Consider the following 24,905-nt stretch of genomic DNA (forward strand, 5'->3'; position numbering starts at 1 on the left):
AGGTAAATTGTAGCTGATTTCACTTAAATTTCAGCTCTTAGCTCTCCTTCCACTCTGTCCCCTTGGCAGGCAGCTGCGCCATGTTTGTGAAGTAGCTTAAACAAAGCCTTAGAAACTAGGGTTGTTCTGATGATGGCTGCTCCTGATCAGAGATAGGGACACAGAGACCAGTAGCCACTGGTGATGCACTTCCACTCACTGTTACAAGTCACTCCCTCCCTGGCTGAAGTGACTTCTAGGGAATTTAAATGACTATTACCTTCCCCCATCTCTTTGTTAAAGGGATATCCAGTCATTAAGAAGAAATTCAAAAGCAACTGCATATACAAGGGAAATTAAGTCATTAAGCATGGTCAGGTAAAGGTAAAATTCAGAAAATATGTGAAAATATCTTAAATTTATTTATTAAAAGTGAGAGAAATGTTTAAAACATTCTCACATAAACAAAAGCTGAAGGAATTCAACATACTAGACCTGAACTCAAGAAATGCAGAGTCCTGCAGGTTGAAACAAAAGGACACTAGATAATAAAGTATTGAAGAAATAAGAATCGCAATAAGTAAACATAAGGGCAATTATTAAAGCTGAACAACTTATCTTTACAACTTAACCAGAAAAAGAACTGAACTGAAAGTCAACATAAAGTAAATAAAGATTAGAGCAGAGATAAACAAACAAGAAAATAAAGAAAAAAACTAAAAGTTGGGTAGTCAAAAACATCAACAAAATGACAAATCTTCAGGTAGGTTAAGAAAAAGTAGACTCAAATTACTAAAATCAGAAATGAAAATGGGCTCAGTTACCCATTCTACAGGAAAAAAAAAAAAAAAAAAAGGATTACAGGAGAACACCATGAACAACTGATGCCAACAACTGTATAACTGATGAAAACTGCTAGAAACAAAGTTTAACAATTCTAAATCACAAGAAAAACAAACTCTGAAGATTGCTATTAATTGGAAGGGGACTGGATCAGTAATCAAAAAGTTGGATCAGTGATAAAAAAATATGCTCCCCAAAATCAAAGGACTTGGATCTGATGGCCTGAAAAGGTGAGTTTTACCAACCATTTAATTAACTAACGCCAAATCTTAACAAATGTTACGGTTTAGATATTAGGTGTTCCCCAAAGTTTAAGTATGAGACAATGCAAGAAAATTGAGAGATGACTGGGTAATGAGAGTTTTAATCTAATAAGTGCACTCACTAATCCTGACAGGGATGAACTGGGTGATAACTGCAGGCATGTAGGGTATGGCTGGAGGAGCTGGGTCAACAGGGGTGTGCCCTGGGGGTTTATATTTTGCCTTTGATGATGGGAACTCTCTCTCTTCCCTTCTGGGTGACCATGTCCAGACCTGCTTTCCTCCACCATACTCTTCCAACACGGTTTTCTGCCTCATCTTGGCCCCAGAAAAATGGAGTCAACCATCTATAGACTTAGACATCTGAAAACTGTGAGACCCCAAATAAGCTTTTCCTCCTCTATGTTGCTCGTGTCAGGTCTTTTGGTCACAGCTGTGAAAGCTGACTAAAACACCAGATTTTTCCAAAAAATAGAAGAGGGACACTTCTTAACTCATTCTGTGGGGCCAGACACTACAAAGACACTACGAGAAAACTACAGACCAATACCAATATGAACAACAATACAACAATTACTGACAAAATTATAGCAAGCTGAATTCGGCAACATATTAAAAATCTTACACCATGAGCAAATGGCATTTATTCTGATAATGCAAGCATAATTCAACATATGAAAATCATTCAAGATAATATACCACACTAACAAAATGAAATGCGGGGAAAAAACCCAGTCATTTCAATTGATGCAATAAAAAGTATTTAACAAATTTCAGTACCATTTCAGTACACTTCATAGACTCTCAACAAACTAACTACAGATGGATACTACCTCCACATAAATAAAAGTCATAAATGAGCAATCCACAGCAAACCTTATACACATGATAAAAGACTGCCAAGTATTTCCTATAAGATGAGAAACAAGGCAATTATGCCTGCCTTCAACACTCATATTCAACTTAGTAATGGAAGTTTCAGCCATAGTAATCAGGCAAGAAAAAAAGATATCCAAAATAGATAGAAGTAGTTAAAATTATCTCTGTCCTATACATAGTCTGATTGTATATACAGAAAATCCTAAATTAGATTGAAAAAAAAAAAAAAAAAAAAAAAAAACCTAAAAAGTAATACCCAGACAAACCTGTTAGGACTAATAAATGAATTCAATAAATTATCAGGATTCAAAGTCAATTTATAAAAATTAGTTGCATGTATATAAACCAACAATGAACAATTTAGATAGGAAGTTAACAATTCCACTCAATAACATTAAAAAGAAACCAAGGGATTAACTAACAAAGGAAGTGAAAGATTTGAGCACTAAGGACTACAAAACATCACCAAAATTAGACAGGAATAAGTGGAAAGATTCCATGTTCCAGGACTGCAAGACTTAATACTGGTAAGATGTAAATACCACCCAAAGTGATCTACAAATTCAATGCAATCCCTAGTACCAACAAAGTTCTCTATAGGAATAGAAAATCCATTCTAAAATGGAATCTTAAGAAAACTTGGGCAGTCAAAACAATCTTGGAAAAAAAGAACAAAGCTGCAAGACTCAGACCACCTAATTTCAAAACTTACCACAAAGCAACAGTAATCAAAACTGTGTGGTACTGGCATAAAGAAAGAAACGCAGACCAATGAAATAGAGTCCAGAAAATAAACCCACTTTTAGGGTCAAATCATGTTTGCAAAGGAACCAAGATCATTTAATCAGGGTAAAAGTCTTTTTAACAAATGAGGTAAGAAAACTGGATATCCACATGCAAAAGAATAAAGTTGGTCCTTACACAACACAATATACAAAAATTAATTCAGAAAAGATCATAGGCAAAAGTTTCATGACATTGGATTTGGCAATGATTTCTTAGATGACACCAAGGGCAGAGTCAACAACTCCAAATAAAATTAGCAGTAAACTGTACTTTAGTAAAAATTTTTAAATTAAAGCATTAAGATACACTATCAAGAGCCAGATCAAGGGAGGAGTTAGTTACTTTGGGTGGGCCTTTTGGCAGGCAGGGCATGAGAGGAGTTTTGGTGGAGGGGTTTATTTAGGGCAGGGCAGGAGGGCAGGTAGGGAAACTGGAAGGGAAGTTCCATCCCTGGGGCCTATTTCCATATCCTTCACTCTCCACTGGAGTTTATCGATCATCTGCGATCCAGGAGCCATCTTGGGAGTGTGGCGTGGTGGAGCATACAGAAACTGAAACCCAGATTTGCAAGGTACCAGAAACCTTCAGGGACACTATAAATCTACAGGGTAGAAACTGTACTACCTCAGATTCCCACAGCTAAATGGGAAGACACACAAACAAAATGAAAAAAAAAAAAAAAAAGGGAATAAAGCACTCCAATCAAACCAGGATGCTCCAATTATAGATTCCATTGACAAACCAGTAGAAGATATGTCAGAGAAGGAGTTCAGAATTTACTTAGTAAAACTGCTTCACGACTTTAAGGAGAATATAAAGAGTGAAATCAGAGCTATGTTTCAGGAGAGGGAAGATATCTTAAAGAAAGAGATAAAAACCCTGAGAAGAAATCTAGAAGAAATCTTTGAAATGAAGGAATCAATAAACCAAAATAAAAATTCAATGGAAAGTAGCACCAACAGAGGAGACCACTTGGAAGACAGAACTTCAGGCAATGAAGACAAATATATAATTTTGAAAATAAAGGTGACCACACAGAGAAGATGATAAATTGCGTGATGTTCCCTCACCCAGACACAATGCCTGAACAGCAGCTGCTGAAGCCAACAGAGTGAAGCTACTGTGACTACTTCTGGGCTGATAAGAAAGACCCCCCCACAAGGCAATGGCACCTTGGCAGGATTTGAATTGCTGCTTCAAAAGCAACTGCAGGGCAAACAAATGCAGAAAGAAATGTTTGAATTTATCTGAGAGAGGATAAAGATCGAAGAAGAATATGCAAAGAACTTGGTTAAGCTCTCACAGAACTCCTTGGCTGCACAGGAGGACGGCTCCCTGGGAGAAGCATGGACTCAGGTGAAGAAGAGCCTGGCAGATGAAGCAGAAGTTCATCTCACGTTCTCTGCCAAGCTTCACAGTGAGGTCAAGAAGCCCCTAATGAACTTTCGTGAGAACTTCAAGAAAAACATGAAAAAGTGTGACTACCATATCGCTGACCTCCGCAAGCAACTCGCCAGCCGGTATGCATCTGTGGAGAAGGCCTGGAAAAGCCCTCACAGAGTAGAAGAGAGACCTGGAGATGAAGACCCAGCAGCTGGAGATCAAGCTGAGCAACAAGATGGAAGAGGACATCAAGAAGGTACGGAGGAAGTCCACACAGACTGGTAATGACCTCATGCACTGTGTGGACCTCTACAACCAGGCCCAGTCCAAGTGGTTTGAAGAGATGGTGACCACCACTTTGGAGCTGGAGCAGGTGGAAATGGAGAGGGTGGAGATGACCCAGCAACATTTGTGCCAGTACACACAGCTGTGGCACGAGACGGACATGTTCAACCAAAGCACAGTTGAGCCTGTGGACCAACTGCTTCGAAAAGTGGACCCAGCCAAAGTCAGAGAGCACAAAATGGGCAACATTTGCTCGGTGGACATGGAGATCTAGACACACCTGTGTGGCTCCAGGGTCCTGCCCAGGAGAGAGGTTGGGTGTCCCACGGAGAAGAGATGGTGTTTCCTGCTGGGTGAAGCTGCCTCCCAACCACTCTCCTATCCACTGAGGAGAGAGGAGAGAGCTGGCAATTCCAGAAGGGTGATCTGGATGGCCCAGCTGGGGGATCCTAAATATTCCTAGGCCAAGACGACAGACCTGCAACCCTGCCCTTGTCTCCAAGACTGAAGCTCCCAAACCCCATGCCATGCTTGTTGCTCTGAGAATAAACTAAGGCTGGAACTTTGTGGTCTCTGCTGAGTTCCATAGGGGTGGCCGTCACACACTTGGGCCCTTGGGTGCCCGAAGGCCCATCCTCCAACTGGTCCCTTTATCTCAAGGGCTTCGGAAGATCAGGGGATGGCTGCCTCTGCCTCCAAGCCAATGTCAGGATCAGAATCATGAATAGAAGGCGCCATCAGCTCAGCCTGCACCTAGAATCCTTTATAGCCCTCTATTTTTCTCATTATATTCTGGGAGCCCAAATCTAGCTTTTCTTGGCCACTTTTCATCCCCATGAGTCTTGGGAAGGCCTGTTTTCTGTCTTCCCAGACCTACCCTGCCTAGAGAGGTCAGGATGGAACTACCTCATTCGGCAAATTAGCCCCAAGTTGGAGCATTGAATCATGGTTCCTATCAGACCAGGCATCGTCTCTGAAGTCTCTGGAAATCCCAATCCATCCATTCCTCAGCTGCTTTCTCAAGGCAGTCCTCACCCTGCCAACCCTGCCCAGTCTCACTAGAAGGAGCATTCCAAAGTTCTCAGCCAGCAAGACCTCCTTCAGCTCTGTGCATGCCCAAAGGCTTTGAGGGATGGAGACACCAGTTCACCTCAGAAACCAGATGGGGTCTGTCTACCATGGTATTCTGTCCAACACTGGGCTACCTTGACCTCCACTCTCCCAGGCTGCCCACCATGGGCTAATGGGGCTGGATCACTCCCACATGAGAGACAGGTTAGGGCAAGTCCCTTTGTCATTCCCCATATGGCTCCATCTGCTTATGCCTGATGGGGTTTGGACTGCTGTCCTTTGTATGGGCACTGAAGACTTTCATGACCATAGGAGTTCTTTGCTATCCAGGTGTGTCCTGCCACCTGGGCCTCCAGCTCCTCTGAACTTTCCAGAGCCCTATGCTAAGCCCTCCCTTTGTGCCAGCACCTCTTTTCCCTCTGTCCATCTTCCCTGGAGAAGCCTGGGCCAAGTGTTGTTCGGGAAGCTTTTCAACATTGCCACTGGGTTCAGTCTGTCACTTCATTTTCTCCACTACAGCAAACATGATCACCATGTTAACCTAGAGAATCAGCCTGAGGGGACTGGGAGGAAAATTGACATAGTGAGCAAGGAACAAATTCTAGCCAGAAACCCATGCTCTGAGGGTCCTTCTTTCTTCATCTTTCCATCAGTGGCTTTGGACTGACTCTTCCATCTCCCATGGGGGCAGAATTCTATGAGCATGATTCACTGATCTTTCCCTCAGTTTTACATGCTAATAGTGGATAACATTATTCTTGAATCTCTCGGCATCTCTTCCATTAAATTGGAATTGCTTTCTCATAGTTTATATTAGAAAGCTGTCCAATACACCAAAGCAAAAAAAAAAAAAAAAAAAAAAGAGAGAGAGAGATACTATCAATAGGAAAATGGCAAACCACAGAATTTGGGCAAATATTCACAAATCATATGATAAAGAATTAACATTACAAACATATAGAGAACTCCTAAAATTTAACAACAAAAAAACATATTTCAAAAGGGGACAAAGACTTGAACAGGTATCTCCAAAGATACACAAATGACAAATAAGCACATAAGAGATTACTAACATGGCTAATTATTAATGAAATACAAATCAAAACTACAGTGTGATGCCACTTCATACCCTTTAGGATGGCCACTATCAATAATCAGAAAATAACAACTGTTGACAAATATGTGGAGAAAACTGGAACCCCTGTGCATTTTTATAGTAATGTAAAATAATACAGCAGCTGTGGAAAACAGTATAGCAGTTTGTAAAAAACTAAGAAAAATTACTATATTATCCATCAATTCCACTTCTGGGTATATGCCCAAGTGATTTGAAAGCAGGGTCTTGAAGTATTCGTAAACCCAAGCTCACAGTACCAGAATTAAAATAACTAAATGTAGTGGAAAATGAAGTATTCACTAGCAGATGAACTAATTAGCAAAATGTGACATTTACATATGAAATAATAATAGTCATAAAAAGGAAAAGAATTCTGACACATCCTACCTATGAACCTCAAGGACATTAATAAGTCAAATAAGCCAATCACAAAAAGAATGTATGATTCCACTTAGATGAAATATTTATAAGTAAAAAAATCGGAATTTTGGTGGTCAGGGATTGTGAGAAGGGAGAACAGGAAATTATTCAAATGGGTACAATTTCAGTTTTACAGGATGAAGAGTTCTGGAGAAGGATGATGGTGGTAGTTGCATAACAATATAAAGGTACTTAATACCACTGAACTGTAAACTTAAAAATGACTGAAATGCTGATTTTTATATCATATTTTACCAAAGTAAAAATAATTAAAAAAAAAAAAATCAATGTTAAAGTTGTCAATTTTCTGCAGATCAACTTGGATATGTAACATGATCCCAGCTAAAACACAGGAAGATTTGTTAAAATAAATAACTTTGTAAAATTTTTCTAAAAGTTTGGGAAAATAAACATGTGAACATAAATGAGAAATTCTGGAAAAATGGATAAAGCATTACAGAGATACTTCTTCTAACCCTATCAGATTCCACCCTCCTCTTTTGGGGAGTGAGGATTGAACCCAGGAACCCTTAACCACTGAGCCGCATCCCCAGCTCTTTTTATTTTTTATTTTGAGACAGGGTATCCCTAAGTTGCTCAGGACCTCACTAACTTGCTGAGGCTGGCTTTGAATGTGTGATCATCCTGCCTCAGCCTCCTGAACCCCTGGCATTACAGGCATGCACCACCATGCCCAGTTATCTGATCTATTGTAAATACAAGATTTTTAAAAATTAAATAAGATGGTAAAACTTTTCTAAATGTTGTTTAAAAAAATAAATACGCGAGTTTAAGTAGGAAACTTTTAAAAGGGAAATGGGGTGAGAGTAGACCAAGCCTACCACATATTAAAATATACTATCTATGAAAAATAGAGTAATTAAAATAATCTGATATTCAGAATGCACAAAGTCAACAATTACTATATAAAAGTGCATTTTTAATTAACACTAAATATATAGTGCTAAGAATCTTTTCTCTACAATCAATACTGTCAGAAACAATTTTATTTGAAACTGTATCAATGAGAATGGACTACCCATTTTTGCATGGATGACAGATCATTAAAAAACAGAAATAGCTTCAATTTCCAACTCAGAACTTCAGATAAGGGGTTTCCAGACACAACATTCCACATTTACCTTAACTGTAGTCTACAAGGATACAAGTCCTTGAGTTTGCTTCTAGGCCTAGGTCTCATGTGTTAACTCCTTGACACATAGTTGTGCTGTGCTTTAAACTACGAACTACTACAGCATTCAAGTTTTGCCTCAACTTCACCGATCCCAAAATCGTACAACCCAATGAATGCTGGTATTTAATTTACTGCATGTCTCCCTTACAGGAGCAAGTTAGGCTAAGCAAGGAGGATTACAAGTTTGAGGCCAGCGTGGGTAACTTAGTGAGATCCTGTCACAAAATAAAAGATAAGAAGGGCTGGGGATGGATATAGCGCAATGATAGAGGGTCCTGGGTTCAAAATCTAAAAATAAAGTATTGAAATAATTGATCTTTTGTGAAACATATAAAGTAACCCGCAGGATCTTTTTTTGATAATTAATAATTCCAAATGTTTTAAAGATTTCATTATTTTTTAAAAATGAAGTTAAAACTAGGAGGAAATAACTAGAAATACCTTTCCATTTTATATGAATTGAGATGTTCCCCAAACTCAGATGCTATGACTACTAATAGATTAGTTTAGATTACTAGATAAATATAGTGGTAAAGCTGCTGCTTCAAAAGTATGTTTCTTGCTGAAAGGGCATTTGGAAATCTTGTGTTTTTAACTTGATATGCCTTGATCAACCATTTCATGATCAGAAATTTATCTTAAGGACAAATCAGAGAATCCTTCCTATGGTAGTCACGACAGCAATAAACACAAGATATCTGTTGATGAAATGTATATATGGAGGTATCATACCATATAATACTCTACAGTTGTCAAAATCAGTGATCCAAGGGTTCTGATAAGTGTGTGTACTTTTGGCTAAGATTATTAATTATTAATAAAGTGTTTTTAAAATCAGAGAATGAAAAGAATAAAGAAACCAAAAGCAAACTAGAGAGAAGAAACAATATACAAAAAAGTATTACATATACTTTACCATCTTTACCACTAGCTCTCCACAAGGGTAACTATTATCCGTTGTTTAAAACCTTGACAAAAAAAGAAAAAGTAATGCCTATGTCACCATATATGTATGTTCACCTTTTAATATGCATTTCACAGATCATGCTATATCCATTAGTCACTACTTTATCCTTTTCACTTATTGTTTTATACCACGACCTTATTCATTTGAACTGTGTAAAAGATTGTTTTTTAGACAAACTACTGAAGTCTGCATAGTAATCCCATTTTAAATGCTTATGTGTAAGTGCACATAATTATGTATATACAAAATTCTGTATATATAAAATACAAAAAAAATAAATGTGCCCATATATATATACTGTATATATCAATAAAAATTTAGAAAGATGACATAGGCAAGAAGGACAATTTTTTTCATGTCTTAATTTTAAATTAGTGTTTAATTTTAATGTTTTGATTTTTTTATCAGATATACACATTACTTTTCTGACAAAACATTAAAGGTAGGCTATTTTATTTAGGGAGTAAAAAAATCGAAGTGCATTAATTTTTCCACACTTGTTACACAAAAGGATCTCATGATCCTTTTTAGAATTCAAGTTTCAGAGTCACATACATAGATAAATGCTAAATATTTCCACCTAGACCATAGGCATCTCAAATTCAGTATGTCCAGAAGTGAGTCATTCCCTTCCTCCCTTAAAACTGCCTATCATATATTAATTATTATCGATTACCCAAATTACTCACCAATGGGTTCCCTTTTCAGTTACAGCTATCCTAATTACCTACAGGAGAAATTAGGGAGATCTTATTTTCTTCCAGGGGAGGGTTCTGGGGATCAAATCCAGAGCTGTGCACATGTCAGGCATGTGCTCTTCCACAGAGTTACATCCCCAGGCCTGGGAGACATTCTTAATGATTCCTTTTATCCTCACCCCAAATCCAATTATCAAGTATTGCCAATTTTATTTTCTAAACAGTTTTCTAATCCATCATCTCCTCTCCATTTTGACTGTGCCCTGTATCACACGTTCCTCTCTCTTCTAAGCTATTGCAGTATCTAACCTGTCTCCCTAATTTCAGTGCTCTCTCACTTCAACTCATCCTGTTATCATAATGAACTCTGAAATGAAGCTAACCATGTCATCCCATGAAGCTTTTCATGGAAACCCACTACCTACAACACAAAAACTAAGCATCTTTAATTAACATGACATAAAAGGCTCTCCTTGATTTAGACTCTCCAGGTGTCCAGTTTTATCTTTTGCAATTCTTCTATGCCTTACACTACAGCAATTCTGAACTATCAATAGTTCTCTAAGCATCCCAATGTATTTGGCTCCTCTATTCCTACTATACATCTAACTATAATGATCTCTTCTCTCCACTATCATGTCTACAAATCCCATGAAGTCAGGGTTTCTTAACCTTGGTGCTACTGAAATCATGAGTTGGATAATACTATTATTGGAGTTGTTCTCTTCACTGTAAGATTTTTAGAAATATCCACAGCCTCTACTTCCTAGATGCCTGGAGACATGGCCAAATGTCCCTGGGGGAGAAAATCAGCCCCAGTTAAAAACTACTCCTTTAACTTTTTGAAACTTAAGTTTCTAATACATACATGAAAGACCTCAAAAATATATATAAAGAATAGTTGTTTTTGAGGAAGGCAAACAGATGACTAAGGTAACTAGAGTAAAAGAAAAAAACAAGTTTACTTTTCACATTTACTTTAATCTGTTTTTAGTCTTGTACTTGTTCTAATTTTTCCAAAACTACAGCCCTGGTTTGAGGCACCTATTTCTCTTAACTTCAGCAAAAACCTTCTAATCAACTTTTCTTCCCTTCAACCTTTCCTTCATTCTATTTTTTAGAGTAGTCAGAGTGAGCCTTTTAAAACTGAAATCAGATCTTGTCACTCATCAGCTCAACACCCTCCCAATTTCCTAATCTCACTTAAAAAGCCCAAATCTTAAAATGACCTTCACATAATCTGCCATCTCATTCCACCCCTTTCTTTCTGATCTCTCCTCCTTGTTTTGGAGGTAAGCAACAAACAAACAATAATTTAACAAACAACAATTTCATAGGATTGATTTGAATACTGTTTTCCCATGTTTTACCCCTGAACTCACTGAAATTCCTCAAACCTGCCCACGGTTTTTATACTTGCTGTTATCACTCCCCAACTACTTCAGGTCTTTATTTCTCAGGAGTCTTCCCTGACCATTCTACTCTTACTCACAGCACTTATTAACATCTAACATTATTTTTTTTTAAATTCATCTTGTTATTGTCTTTCTTTTTCATCCTAAACAGTGATTCTCAAACTTGAGTCTGCATCAGAATCATATGAAAGTTAAGTTACAACAGTTTTCAAAACAAGATCTCAAGTGGACTCTGAAGATTTGCATTTCTAACATGTTCCCAGGTGATATGAGAATCCAGGGAACATATCTGTAGCATTAATGTTTCAGAGCTAAACAGGGAGAATGCCATGGAAGTGATACAGCTACAAGCCAAGGAATTGACACAGAAGCTAAGAGGCCTAGAACAGGTTCTCCCCTTAGAAACTTGACAACACAGTCCCAGCAACATCCTGATTTCAGACATCTAGCCACCAGAACTGGGACAATAAATTCTTGTTGTTTCAAATGGCTGTTCATGGTCCTTTATTATGGTAACCCTAGAAAATAACCAAGAATGCAAATGACTACACGAAGCTGTATATAATTCCAAATTCTGCCCATTATCCAACTTCTACCAGTTTAAATGTGCTTTAAATACACAGCTTTCATTTCAATCAGGTTTTCCATTTCAGAAACTCAGCAATATTGTGTCCCTTCAATGTGCAAGACAGATCATTCTACGGGTCTGGAAATGTATTTGAATTTCCTTTCTGGTTTTCCCCAGTTTCTTAACAGTTTCCTTAATTCACAAGAAGCATGTTCTTTATTTATATTTGTCCTCCAAATAAGACTTTGTAATTTCATACATTACAAATTGGGGCATGTATTCTCCCCTGGGATGTTTGAAGTAGGTGCAAAGTAAAATATTAATTTCACACTGGAGTTCCTTTATAACCAGATTTTAAAATAAAATGCTAACCTCACATTTTATGGAACAAGGCTTTTTTTCCCCCCTTCATTTAAAAGAATGACCTTAACCCCACTGAATTTTGGATAAAAATTATAACTTTATTTCACTCTTGCTCAATATTTCATAAACTAGTCTCTTTATACAAGCCTCATCAAATCTTTTAAAAGATTTCTATTGGGAAAATGAAACTTTTTAAAGTGTATCTGAATTAATGTAGCATCAAGCTGATAATTTTCTACTTAAAGGTTTATAAATGTACTGTCACAAAAATTACCATCAGTAATTTTACTACATGAAGACTCTAACATGGCCTACAAAGTTAAGCTGTATAACAATTTTTATTTCAGCCCAGAACAATGTACAAATACTAGAAAGCATATACTTAGTTAAGCACTTGTATTTCTATCATTAGGTAAACATTAGCTCATTGTCTATGCCTAATTAAATTTGCAAAAAATTCTAAGCCTTTCTGGATATTTAATCAAATATAGACCCATATAATCTAAAGACAGCATTACTGAAAAGAAACTTTAAATGGATAGTAACCACAAAATATCTTTAAATGGTGAATCCTAAGCAAAAAGATATTGAAAAAACACAAATTCCAAGCATATTTGAGAAAGACATTTAATAGTTCTTCACTAGTCCTCAAAAATCATTCTCTTTTCCTATAAAGAACTTTAAATGAGTCATACTTTCCTTACTAAATCACTGTTTTACTTAACATATGGTGAAAAGAGTTAACTGTTTGGTAACTTGAAGCTTTATATTCATTTAAACTATACATCAATGTATACTAAGGCTGGCAGAAAATAAAACAAATACAGTTTATTACATGTAAGAGTTAGAACACACGGTATCATGTGCATAAGCCTCATCTGACATTTCTCTGATAAGGGAGTGGAATGCTGTCATCTAAATACCTTCAAAAACGCGGATTCCCACCTCCCGAGATAACCAGAATTAAACTTGAAATTATGCACTTTTTTTCTTGGCACCCAGGCAGCGCTGTTCTACAGCCAACTTTTAGTAAATTAACATATTTCTGGTCCTTACACATTGCCTATTTACCGTGATGTAAAGTTCTAACTTTATAACTTTTTAATTCATAATGAAATCAATTCATACCATAGTTTTTAATCTTTAAAGCATTAAAAGGAAATAAGGAGATGCCCACAATGAATTTAGAAAACTGGAAACTTAGTAAGATTTTCCAGAATGTGTGGGTCTTGTGTTTTTGTTGGTGCTGTTGTTTTTAAAAATGGCAAGGGGGCGGGTGTTAAGGGCTAAAAATGAATAAATCCCCACCCCTAAACTGCGGTCTATTAAAAGTATGCAATTTACCTAAACTCAAAGCACTACCGACAACTTGCCAGCACCTACTAATCCCACCGCACTTTGCTGAGGGACAGGAAAAAAATTTTTCCCCTGTTCTTGGTAAAGCAAGTGCCCCAACACACACCTGGCTTGTTCACTGTCAGCGGCAGGGAAACTTTAAAAAAATAAATCAGCTGCAGACAAACCTGATGATCCAAGCAAGCCTCAGGCACTTCTGGACGGCGCCCGCTCGCTAGGCGCTCAGGCGGCGCGGCAGCAGGGCTGCTCTCGCGGAAGGTGCCCACACCTGAGCCCGCGTTGGCTACGCCGCCGCTCGGGACCCAGGCGGGGAGGACCCGGGGGCGGGGCAGGCAGGGCCGAGCCCCGCAAGACCGCTAAGTGATCCGGCCCGCACGCCCGGGCGCAGCCCGTGCCTCACGCGGACGCCCGACGCCAGGCAGCGCGCTCTCAGGAGGTGAGGAGCGCGGGAGGGCCAGAGGAAGGACCAGCCACGACGAGGGGGCTACATGTCGTCAAAATAACGGCCCGAGGGCACCCGGCCCCCGTGGCAGCTCGCGGAAGCATCAGGAGCTGGTAGCGCCCCTCGCTTCCCTCAGAAGCCCAAACGCCCCAAGCCCGACCCCGACCCCAAGACACCTGTTTGGCTGCGCCCGGCGCTCGTTCCACCCTCCACGCTTCCAGCTCACACACCCCGAGAGGGGGGAGGGCGAGGGGAGCCGAGACCTTGGTCCCGCAGCCTGAGGGCGCCTCCGCCGGCCGTACCTGACATCAGCAGCTGCTCCCTCTCGCCCCTCCTGGGGGGCGGAGAGGGGCAACACGGGCTGGCGACCTTTGCTCGTCTGGGCAGCCGCAGAAGTGGCTCGTGGCCGCTAGCCCGGGCCGCCCGCTACCACCCAGATCATTCTCCCGCGGCGGCGGCGGCGGCGGCAGCAGCCGAGGCGGGCCCGGCGCGCGCTCCCGCCCGCTCGCTCCGCCCCTCCCTGCAGCGAGTCCAGGCCGCGGCCCGCCTACGGCGCAGCCGCCACCCTGGGGTCTCCTAGCGCTGACGTCGCCGCCGCAGCACCAGCCCCAGGGAAGGGCGGAGCCGGAGGGAGCAGGGAGGGGCGGGGCTACGGCGACGTGCGGACGCGGGGATTGGGCGCTGAGCACGCGCTCCGCCCTTTTGCGAAGGGGTCTGGGAAGTCGGGCTTTCAGGAGCTATAGGTTTAACGTGCAGCCCTCTTGGGGATCGTCTGTACTGGTTTCTCATTTCTGATTCTGTTGTTGGATTCTGCACTAGCTTCGGTACTTGGGGACTGGGGAGGAGAGGGACGGGGAGAAAGGAAGGAAACAAGAACTGAGGCTGGTGGTGTCTGAGGGACACGCTCTAATTCTGCAGTAGTCTCTTGGCCTCTAATCTGCATGTAATCCATCCTTCTTTCTTTCTCTCTCTGCCCCCCCCCCCCTTTTTTTTTTTCTTGCCCTGTCCTCACACTTTCTTTATGCAGTTTCTCTCTGACCTTAATAAATAGAAATATGGCAAGATGAGGTATGCAGTAAGGTGCTGCATAACCTGATGTGTGAACCAGGAAGAACTGAAAACCCAGATGGTGATACCAGAAAGCCGCCTGCAAGAACATGTGCATAAACTTTGATTCTGTTAGTACTTCATTTCTGCCCTACAATAGCAGAAAGAAGTTCATCAGACCTGGCAAAAGTCATCTGCCCTTAGGGAATGGGTTGCCACCTGTAGCAGCAACCCCACCATAGTGTGAGGTGAGTGGAAAGTCTATACGTCTTTGGTATTGACCGTCTATAAGGCCAAGCTCCAGGATTGGAAAGCTACTGCCTGCTCCATTTAAATGCATGACTTGGACAGTTCTTTAATATCCTATAATGTAAGTGTTAAAAATGTACTCTGAAATCAGGCTGATTGGGCGGTGTCAGTTAATTTCCTGTTGCTAAACTATACCACAGCCTGGGTAAGTTATAAAGAAGAGCTTTATTTTGGCCATGGTTCTGTACAAAGGTCAAGGGACTGTATCTGATGATGGCCTTCTTGCTGGCCATTTCCCGAAGCGAAGCAGGATATCACATGGCAAGAAACAGTGAGCTTGCAAGAGACTTAGCTAAGCTCACTTTTATAGCAGACCTGCTGTCTGGACAGCCATTAACCCATCAATACATTAATCAGGTGAGTGGATTAAGCTATTCATGAGGGCAGAACCCTAATCAACTCCTAATGGTTCCACCTCTTAACATCTTATAATGGGGACAAGCCATACTTAAACCATAACAGGCTGGAACCTTGATTCCCTTCACCAATTTATTAGCTGTGTAATGTTAGCAAGTTACTTAGCATGCCTGAGAAAAATGAGTAGCATATTTTAGTTATTGTTATTTTTTTCTTTAATTTGCTTGGGTTCAACTTTAGTGTATAGTAGATCCAAAATAGTATTCCAAAAGAATTTTAAAACTTAAGACTCATCTAGTGATTCTAATTCAAATGTCGTTTTTCAGATGAGGAAACTGAGGCCAGAAAGATAAACTAATAGAACATGCCAGAAGAGAAATGCCAGTATCATGACATTCAGGTTAGTGCCCTTTCTTGTCACATGCCTTCAGACTTCCCTTTTTTCACTTATATCACTTCCAACTTCCTTTCCTTCCCAACTTTGGATAGTTGTTGCCCAGACTCATCCCCCTCCACAGTTTGGCTCCATGTATTCCCACAAGGAAACAAGAAAAGAATACTCCTCTAGAGGTCACAGTGTTCCAAATATAAAACAAAACACAACTTAGGATTCCTTATGTCATTTTTAATTTTATTGAAAGTTATAGTGAACAAAGGATAATTTTTTTTCAATGAACAAAGATAAACCTTCTGATGATAAGTTCAGCCATAGTCATATCCAGAAAAATTACAGGCAAAAAGAAATGTCAATAAAATCAATATTAACCCATCCTCTTCTGGTGTTTTGAAGATAGTTATTGCTTTATGAAAGCAATACATGCTTATTCAAACAAATTCAAAACTTCAAATAAAAATGCAAAGATAGTTATAATTTGTTAAAATTTCATAATCTAAAGATAATAATTTTAAAAATTGTTACATTCTTCTAGACATCTCTCAAAAAATAAAAAAATACATAAGAACATGGAAGTAAATATTTCATAAATTAGATCTTGTATGTATAGTTCTTTTCTCAGTGTCATAGATAGCATAGTTTTTAAAAAAGTTGCATAGTGGGCTGGGGATATAGCTCAGTTGGTAGAGAACTTGCCTCACAAGCACAAGGCCCTGGGTTCAATCCCCAGTACCACAAAAAAAAAAAAAAAAAAAAAAAAGTTGCATAGTATTTGTTAAATGAATGTATGATCTTAAATCTTGGCAGTATTCTATTGGTTGACATTTGTGGGTTTTTTCCCAAGTTTTTACTGTTATAAACAACTCTGATTGACTGTCTTATGCATGTACCTTTGCACAACTGTACAGTTACCACCTTAGACATGATCCTAGAAATGTTGACTTTACTAACTAGGGAAAAACAAAAGATATGATTACTTTGAAAAATATACTTTATGTAGGACTTAAAACAGACCAGATTTTCCCATCAGAAACACATTTGAAACACAGGTAAACCTTGGACAGTGTTTTATGGCTAGTGTCTATTGTTTTAATAACGTGTATCAAAGCTCCTTAGAGCAAGGAGGTAGACATTGCTAGTTTTCTAAACCAATATTCTTTCTTCCTACTAGCAGAACCATGATTTTTTTTTTCAGAGTAACAATGTGACCAGTTAAAAAAACATTCACGTCTTCAGACTCCTATAAGTCATGGCTGGACATGTAACCTGTCAATGAAATGAAAGTCGTCATTTCTAGGAGGGGCTTAAGGAAAGCTTTATGGAAGAAATGTTTCTTTAGCCATTTGACCTATGCCCATCCTTTTTCTTAGAACCAGGACACGATGCTGAAGGTAGAGCAACGAAACTTCAACCATGATGACAAAAACCACACCCTCAATATTAGTGGTGCAGAAAGCCAGAGGTGTCTGGGTTCATGAATGCTTTGGAGAGCCAGCTTACCAGCTGGGCTGTCCACTTCTGGATTGTTATTATGTGAGGAAAAATAAATTTCTTCTATGTAAGATTTTGTTATTTGAGTTTTCTATTATAAGTCTTAAATATGGTTCCTAATTGATATAATAAGGTAGATTATCATTTATGTAGCACTATGTTGACAATTTTTTTGATAGGGTAAGATGAAAATGGGACAGAACATGCAAACTAACAACAATGATAAAATATTCTCTAATAAACTTAGTTTTTTATTAAATACCCAAATATTAAATAAATCATTTTATAGTAATTAAGTTAAATTCTGTAAATTAACTTATATTCACTTATATAGTGGTTTTAAAATATGTTCACAAATTTTTTCATGCTTCTTTCAAGAGATGGAGCTTAATTCCCATAACTTTAAGTTTGGGCTGTATTTTCTAACTTCTCATGAATAGAATAAGATGAAAATGATGTAGTGGACCTCTGAGGGGAGTTTATAAAACATATGCTAGCTTTCTTCTTGTTCTCTTTCTGGAATTACTTGCTGGGAGAGTCACCAGAGAGGGGTCCAAAGATGACCCTCCAGGGGTCAGTGGAAGCCTCAATTGGCCCTGGCAGGTTCTTGATTTATGCCACATAAAAGCATTCCAGGATGTGTTGAAAGCAAGGCACAAGGAAAGATTTATTAATAGAGACAGCAAATCAAAGGTATATACACCCTAAAGGCAGGGTATACATACCCCTTGCCTCTCAGAGAAGGTAAGACAAGTGACTGAACTAGGGTTGATCTCTCTGACTATATGTATGATTCTCTAAGAGGAAAAGTACAGGTTCCTGGGCAGGCTTTTGTGAAAATCAGATCCCATGTCAATCACTTGATATTTAAGGTTCAGGATGTTCCATCTTGTTATGGGTATATTGTATAGCCACAAATCAGTTATGGGTGTTTTGTGTAGGTCTTTGAATCTGGTGACATTTAAATTGATTATGTTTTTGTTCTAGTTGATCTGATAGAAGCGTACATTGCATGCTTTGTTCCTCTAACTAAAGGGACAAGCATGACTGGTCATGCTTATAGATCTCAATCTCCATCTAGTAAGGGTCTTCTTTTCTCTCTCCCTGAGAGCCCACCTATCTCAGGGAGAGATCGTGACAAGTAGTTGTCATGTCATTGTCATAAGGTCACTCAGGCAACTTATGGAGAGGCTTGGTTGGTGAGTATTAAGTCTTCCAGCCAATGGCCATGCAAGTGACCTTGAAAGCAGATCCTCCAACCATAATCAAGCCTAGAAATGACGGCATGCATCCCTGGCCAACATCTTGACTGTCGCCTCAAGAGAGACCCTGGCCAGAACCACTCAAATAAGCTGCTTCCATATTTCTGGCCCCCAGAAAATGAGATAATACATGTTTAAATAATTGTTTTAAGCCTCTAAGTTTTAGGATACTTTGTTATATAACACTAGATAACTAACACAGTTGAGTATAATAGAGCCTAGCACAATGCCTGACACATAAGAAATAATTTTTTGTTATTTGAATGAATAACTATTCAAGTGGAGTTTATCTTTTGTACTTTAATGGATTATATATAATGTTGGTGTTATCTGTGATCCCTGACACCTATATTGTATAAGGGTTTTTTGATATGATAATAAAGAGATCAATTGTGAATCTTACTGAGATCTAAACATTGATGTCCTGGGTGTTACAAAGTGGAATAAACAGTAATATCCTGAAACTTGAATTCTGTCTCTAGTCTTATTACTGATTAACTCAGTGACCTATGAAAAGTTACCTAAACCTTCTAAATTTCCATTTCCCTATCCATTAATTGGGGACAATAGTCTCAACCTTTTTTCAAAACACAAGTAAATATGATTTTTTGTAACAGTGTATTAACATTCTTTCAATTTAAGTAGTCTGGGTTAGGTCTGCCTTTTTAAATTTTTAAGCAAGTAGGGATTACATATTTTAGATGTGAATACCATGGAGATTTTTCTTTCAAGAGATGGCATCTTATTTGCTGATTTTACTGTGTATCTTTGTAGGTATTAGCATCATTCATAGGTAAGCAGTTTGGACTTAAGTGTATGGCAGGATGGTAGCTTATTAAATGTCAGATCTCATTTTATTAGCCTGTTGAAAATTTATTATGTTTTTAAAAGAACACATAATTATAACTGAGTTCTTTTTCTTTCCATTAATTAATTTCTAACTGTGGCTAGGTATCTGTCTCTCTTTGTAGCTGCAGCGATTCTTAAACATTCTTAGTAATAAATATGTATTTAGCTCGTAATTTGGTCTGAGTCTTAAGTGTTCATCCTAGAGCAAAATTGTGCCCAACAGCAAGTATAAATGGTAGAATATATGTCTTTCTCCTCGGAGGACTTGTGCACACAGAGAAAGGCTTTATACAATGGAATGTCAGAAGTAGAGATTATGTAAGTATTAACAATGCACAGTTTGGCATGAGTAATCTAGATAAATATGTTAGGATGAATAAGATGCAGCCTTAGTATGGGATTCAAGTCCTGATTATGTAGTAGATGAATTATCCTAGCTTCCTGGTTTTTTGAATAGTGGTACCCCCTTGTCCACAGGGAATAAGTTTTAAGACCCTCATGGAAAGCTGAAACTGTACCTACTATCAAAACCTACAAATACTATGTTTTTTTCTATATGTACCTACCTATGATAAAGTTTAGTTTATAAATTAGGCACAGTAAGAGATAATAACAACTAATAATAAAAGTAGAATAATTTTGACTATATACTATAATAAAAGTTATATGAATGTGAATGTAGTCTCTTTCCCCAAATATTTCTTATACTGTACCTCTTAGCAATCTCAGCATATGCTTTTGTTTTCTTTCTTTATTAAGTCAAGAACTTTCACCTTTCATTTAAAGAAAGTACTTTATGACTTTTTTTTTTTTTCCATCCCCAAGTTGTTAACATTACTACTCTTACTGGGGCTGGTGCTCAGTGGTAGAGCGCTTGCCTAGCATGTGTGAAGCACTGGGTTCCATTCTCAGCACTGCATTAAAAAAAAAAAAAAAAGAAAAAAAAATGCTACTCTTGCACCCTGGAATCATTATTAAGTAAAACAAAGATTATTTCAGAACAAGCACTACAATACCATAATAGTTGACCTCATAATTGAAATGACTACTAAGTGAAAATGAGAAGGTAGTATGTACAGTATTGATAGGCTGGAAAAGGGATGATTCATATCCTGGGTAGGATGGAGTGGGATGGCATTAGATTTCATCACTATGCTCAGAATGACACACAATTTAAAACTTCTGAATTGATTATTTCTGGAAATTTTTATTTAGTACTTTTAGACTACAGCTGACCATGCATAAATGAAACCTCAGAAAGTGAAGCTGGACACAAGATGATTGCTATATTGTTTCTTGCTTTCTACTATTTAGCTGTGACCCCAAATCATATGAAATTACTAGCTTAACTAGACATTAGATTATATGTGGTTGTAGATGATCTCTAGTAGTAGCAAGAAAAATCTTAGGGAAAAAAAGTGGATGGAGTTTCATGTGCCTCATTTCCAATATTAAATTGGGAATGGACACCAGGAAACTGAGATGAGAGAAAACTTGTGACAGTGTGTTTTCAGCAAAACTTCTCATCTATTGAAAATTCCTGCCAGTTCAGAACAGAGGAGAAGATAAAGAAAAAAGGAAGTTTAGGAAATACTTTTAATCTTAAGGGAAGAGGACTTAGCCTGACTCACATCATATTAGTTTGAAAGCAAAGACTGCAATGGATGCACTGAGGAACTAGTGTTATCTCAAGAAATATTCTCAACTTGTGAGATTAGGCTTGCTGGTGTTACACTGGATTCCTTCAGTTCTCTGGAATAAAATTCATAATATTCCTTAGTTGTTTTCCTTGGTGGCTCACCTAAAGCAGAAAATATTTTTTGCAAATGGAATAGGCAAAGCTTTCTTTAGTTTGAAATTCCAGAGGAGTAAATTATTTATGAATGTGCATACTGCTTGTTATTGTAAGGAACTAACTTACACATTTTAGCAACATACCATGGCATAATTTTTTTCTTTCTTTTAAGTTGTATGTCAAAATCTAAAAATGAACCATTTAGTGTATACCATTTTGGATTTTTGTCACCTCTGCCAAGATGCACCCCATTCTTCAGCCTTTTACTGTAACTCCCATCCATAGGTTGGGTCCCTGTTGTGGTTTAGATATTATGTAACCCCCAAAAGCTCATGTGTGAAACAATGCAAGAAGTTTAAGATGTGAAATGATTGGGTTATGAAAGTCTTAACCAAATCAGTACATTAATTCCCGTATAGGGATTAACTGGATGGTAACTATAGGGTTTATCTAGAGGAGTTGGATCGCTGGGAGTGTACCTTTGGGGTTTATATTTTATCTTTGTTGAGTAGAGCTCTCTCTCTGCTTCCTGGTGCCATATTTTCCATTACTTTCCTTCACCACACACTTCTGCCATGATGTTCTGCCTCATCCCAGACCCTGAAGATTGGAGTTAGTCATCTATGGACTGAGACCTCTGAAACCGTAAGTCCCCAAATAAACTTTTCCTCTAAAATTGTTCTTGTCGAGTCTTTTGGTCACAGCAGAGAAAAAGCTGATTAAAGCTGTCCTTTAGGTATATTGATATGAGAGGATGTTCTCCCTATCTGACCATAGCTGATTGGATAGGTTTTTTCATTGATGAAATTTGGAATTGGGACATAAAGACTTTTGCTATACCCTGTTGAACACTAAAAATGTAACCAAATGTGGGTTTTAAACTAGGAATATAAACCCCAAATAAGAAGTCATTCTGTAGAGAGAAATGAAGCCAATTGTCTGATAAAATTAGTTGACCCTGAGCTATGAGCTCCTTGAAAAAGGGAAAGAGGAGAGAGGAGCTTTCTGGTCCCCCTCAGAGTTCCTCATGTTCACTACCCCACAAATAGCCCTACTGCCCAATTTCATGAGTCCTTACCCTGTGTCCTTATATTGAGTGACACTTTTTTTGTTAAATTAGTTAGAATGTATAACTTTTGCATTGTTTAAAATATATTTTATCACTTAAGAGAAACCTAAATACTTTATCTGCAAGAAGACATGTTTTGAAAACTTTGGTCTAAAGGAATAGCATAAGGCCTATGAAAAGCCTGCAAAAATTACAGTCTTTTGAATGAAGACAGCAAAATGACAGAGTAAGAAGCTCCAAGCTCTTGTCTTATTCTCCCATGGAGATATCAAAACACACACTTGCACACGTATACACACATACAAGTAGAAACCGTTAGAACCAATTCTGTGAGAGTTTGGAAAACAAAGGTAAACAGTACCCAACTAAGCACTGAATCAAGAAAAAGGTACTTGAAAACAGTAGGAATATTTCATGTCAATTTTGCTAGTCTTTACCCTACCTCCTTGGAGTGGCAGTGGTCTGGCAAAGCAGCAGCAGTTACAAAGCTGCCACAGTCCTAACGAGGCAACAGTCTGATGGCAGTACAGCCCAAAAGCATTAGCAGTCCCTTTCCCTAGTGTGGAGCTGTTTACCAGGTTTGCAAAGGAGCAAGAAAAACACACTTCACTTGCAAATTATTGTGTTCTAACCTAACTGGGGGTACTACGGTCTGAATTTGTGTTTCCCCACACATTCGTATGTTTTAACTCTAACCTCCAATGTGACTGTACTTAGATACAGGGCCTGTGAGGAAGTAATCAAGCTTAAATTAAGTCATAATAGTAGGGTCCAAACTGATAGGGCTGGTGCTTTTAAAAGAATAAGAAGAAACACCATAGTGTGTGCCTGTTTCTCTCTCTCCTTCCCCTTCCTCCCTCCCCTCTCTTCCCCCCCTTCACCTCTCCCTCTCTCCCTCTCTTCCTCTCCCTCTTTCTCCAATCTTCCTCCACTCTCCCTCCTTTTCCATCTGCCTCTCCCCATCATGTGAGGACACAAGAAAAGATCCAATCAGCTAAATATGGTGAAACTGAAGCCAGAATTGAGGACAGGCAGTTAGTGTAGAACAGGGAATCTGGTCAAATCCAGGAATGGAGGCCAGCTGAGTCTGGAAAGTTGGAGACTGCCCCTGGTAGATTGGAATGTCAGTGTCTCCAGAGCTTTTGTGATCACCAAGGTTACCTGTCCGTACTATCCCTCCCAAAAAGCTGCCGGCATGGAATTGCTAATTAATGCACCCTGGGCCCCTACCTCCATTTGGCCCTTCTCCACTGCCCATCTGCTTCTCACTTTTTTCCTCTCACTGGCATCTCCTGTGCCTAGTAAGGTAGGCAGGAAGGAAAGAGAAAAGCTGGAAAGAACAGAAGAACAAAGGAGACCCTAATCTATAAAAGATGCAGGGCTCACTCACTTCTTGGGATTCTAGAACATCAGCCATGACCCCCTTCACACTCCTGTGTTACTACCTTTAAATAAAACCCGCTTAATATGCTTGCCTTGGTGGACTTCTCTGATGTTCTATTTCAACATCTGAGGAAACAGAACTCATCGCCGATAAACAGCAGTATCATAACTATAAACCAAGTCAGCTAGAACCTTGATCTTGAACTTTGCAGCCTCTAGAACAATGAAAAATAAATTTCTGATGTTTAAAAGATGTTCAGCCTGTGGTATTTTGTTATAGCAGCCCGTGCGGACTAATAAAGAAGTACTGATTCAAGGTGCTATTCTTTAGTTCACCTAAGTCAGAAATTAGGCCAGAAAACTTGAAAACACTGCAGGCTGAATTAACAACCTGGGAGTGAGATTATAATTGAAACATACAATACTCAGGCAAAAGCTGGGTCAAATTTCTTTGGGAAATTAGGAAATTCAAAAGCAATCTTATCCACGTGGAAATTTAGAAAGCCACATACATATCCAGGGCAAGACATATGCTTAGAAAACATTTGAGAAAACCCTAATAAGCTTTCACTTTGGGCTGATCCCTTGGCATAGTGCAAGCCTCACTAATTAAAGGAGGACCCTGGCTCAAGGCCAATTTGTAAGACTGGGAGAGTATGTGGCATTTGAGAAAATCCCTGTCAGAACACAAGCTGAACACAAGCCAAGGAGGAGAAACGTCAGTGACCTCGTTGACAAGGAATACAGTCTGCAATAAAAGTTTAGGAAAGGCATTAAATAAACTGCCAATTGATTTGCAGTAGCAAGTCACACTTTTCCACTAAAAGGGAGGGCGCAGTAATTTCTGAGACAAGCTGAAGTTGTTAGAATTCCTTGATGGAAGAAGTTGACCTTTGCATTTTGTTGCTTCGTTTCCTGA

General features: G+C 38.8%; 1 protein-coding gene, 1 long non-coding RNA gene and 1 pseudogene across 10 annotated transcripts in view; 2 read left to right on the forward strand and 1 right to left on the reverse strand.

Moving 5' to 3' along the window:
- Positions 1–14,618, reverse strand: part of C1galt1 (core 1 synthase, glycoprotein-N-acetylgalactosamine 3-beta-galactosyltransferase 1) — a 44,203-nt gene extending 29,585 nt beyond the window's left edge. The window contains exons 1-2 of one of the 8 annotated variants that reach the window (XM_047561490.1): positions 14,333–14,609; positions 9,138–9,189 (exon numbers count right to left, since the gene is read on the reverse strand). Coding sequence is in view for 2 of the 8 variants with exons in the window: in XM_047561487.1 (XP_047417443.1) it covers positions 14,333–14,339 (7 nt within the window). In the remaining 6 variants the exon portion in view is untranslated. Of the gene's footprint in view, positions 1–4,698; positions 4,721–9,137; positions 9,190–13,755; positions 14,176–14,206 lie in introns of those variants that run through there. The other 7 variants (XM_047561489.1, XM_047561492.1, XM_047561488.1 and 4 more) reach the window with 7 other exon arrangements.
- On the forward strand, positions 3,794–4,692 carry LOC124990455 (growth arrest-specific protein 7-like; annotated as a pseudogene).
- On the forward strand, positions 14,392–19,338 carry LOC124990936 (uncharacterized). Of its 2 annotated transcripts, none has more exons than XR_007109841.1 (4): positions 14,392–14,854; positions 15,058–15,325; positions 16,070–16,143; positions 17,333–19,338. It is a non-coding gene; the product is annotated as an uncharacterized LOC124990936 (long non-coding RNA). The 2 variants fall into 2 exon arrangements; XR_007109842.1 differs by having other exon boundaries at positions 14,436–14,854; positions 17,508–19,338.
- Positions 19,339–24,905: the final 5,567 nt, after the last annotated feature.

The sequence above is a fragment of the Sciurus carolinensis genome, chromosome 8 (genome assembly GCF_902686445.1).
Source record: "Sciurus carolinensis chromosome 8, mSciCar1.2, whole genome shotgun sequence".
NCBI lineage: Eukaryota > Metazoa > Chordata > Mammalia > Rodentia > Sciuridae > Sciurus > Sciurus carolinensis.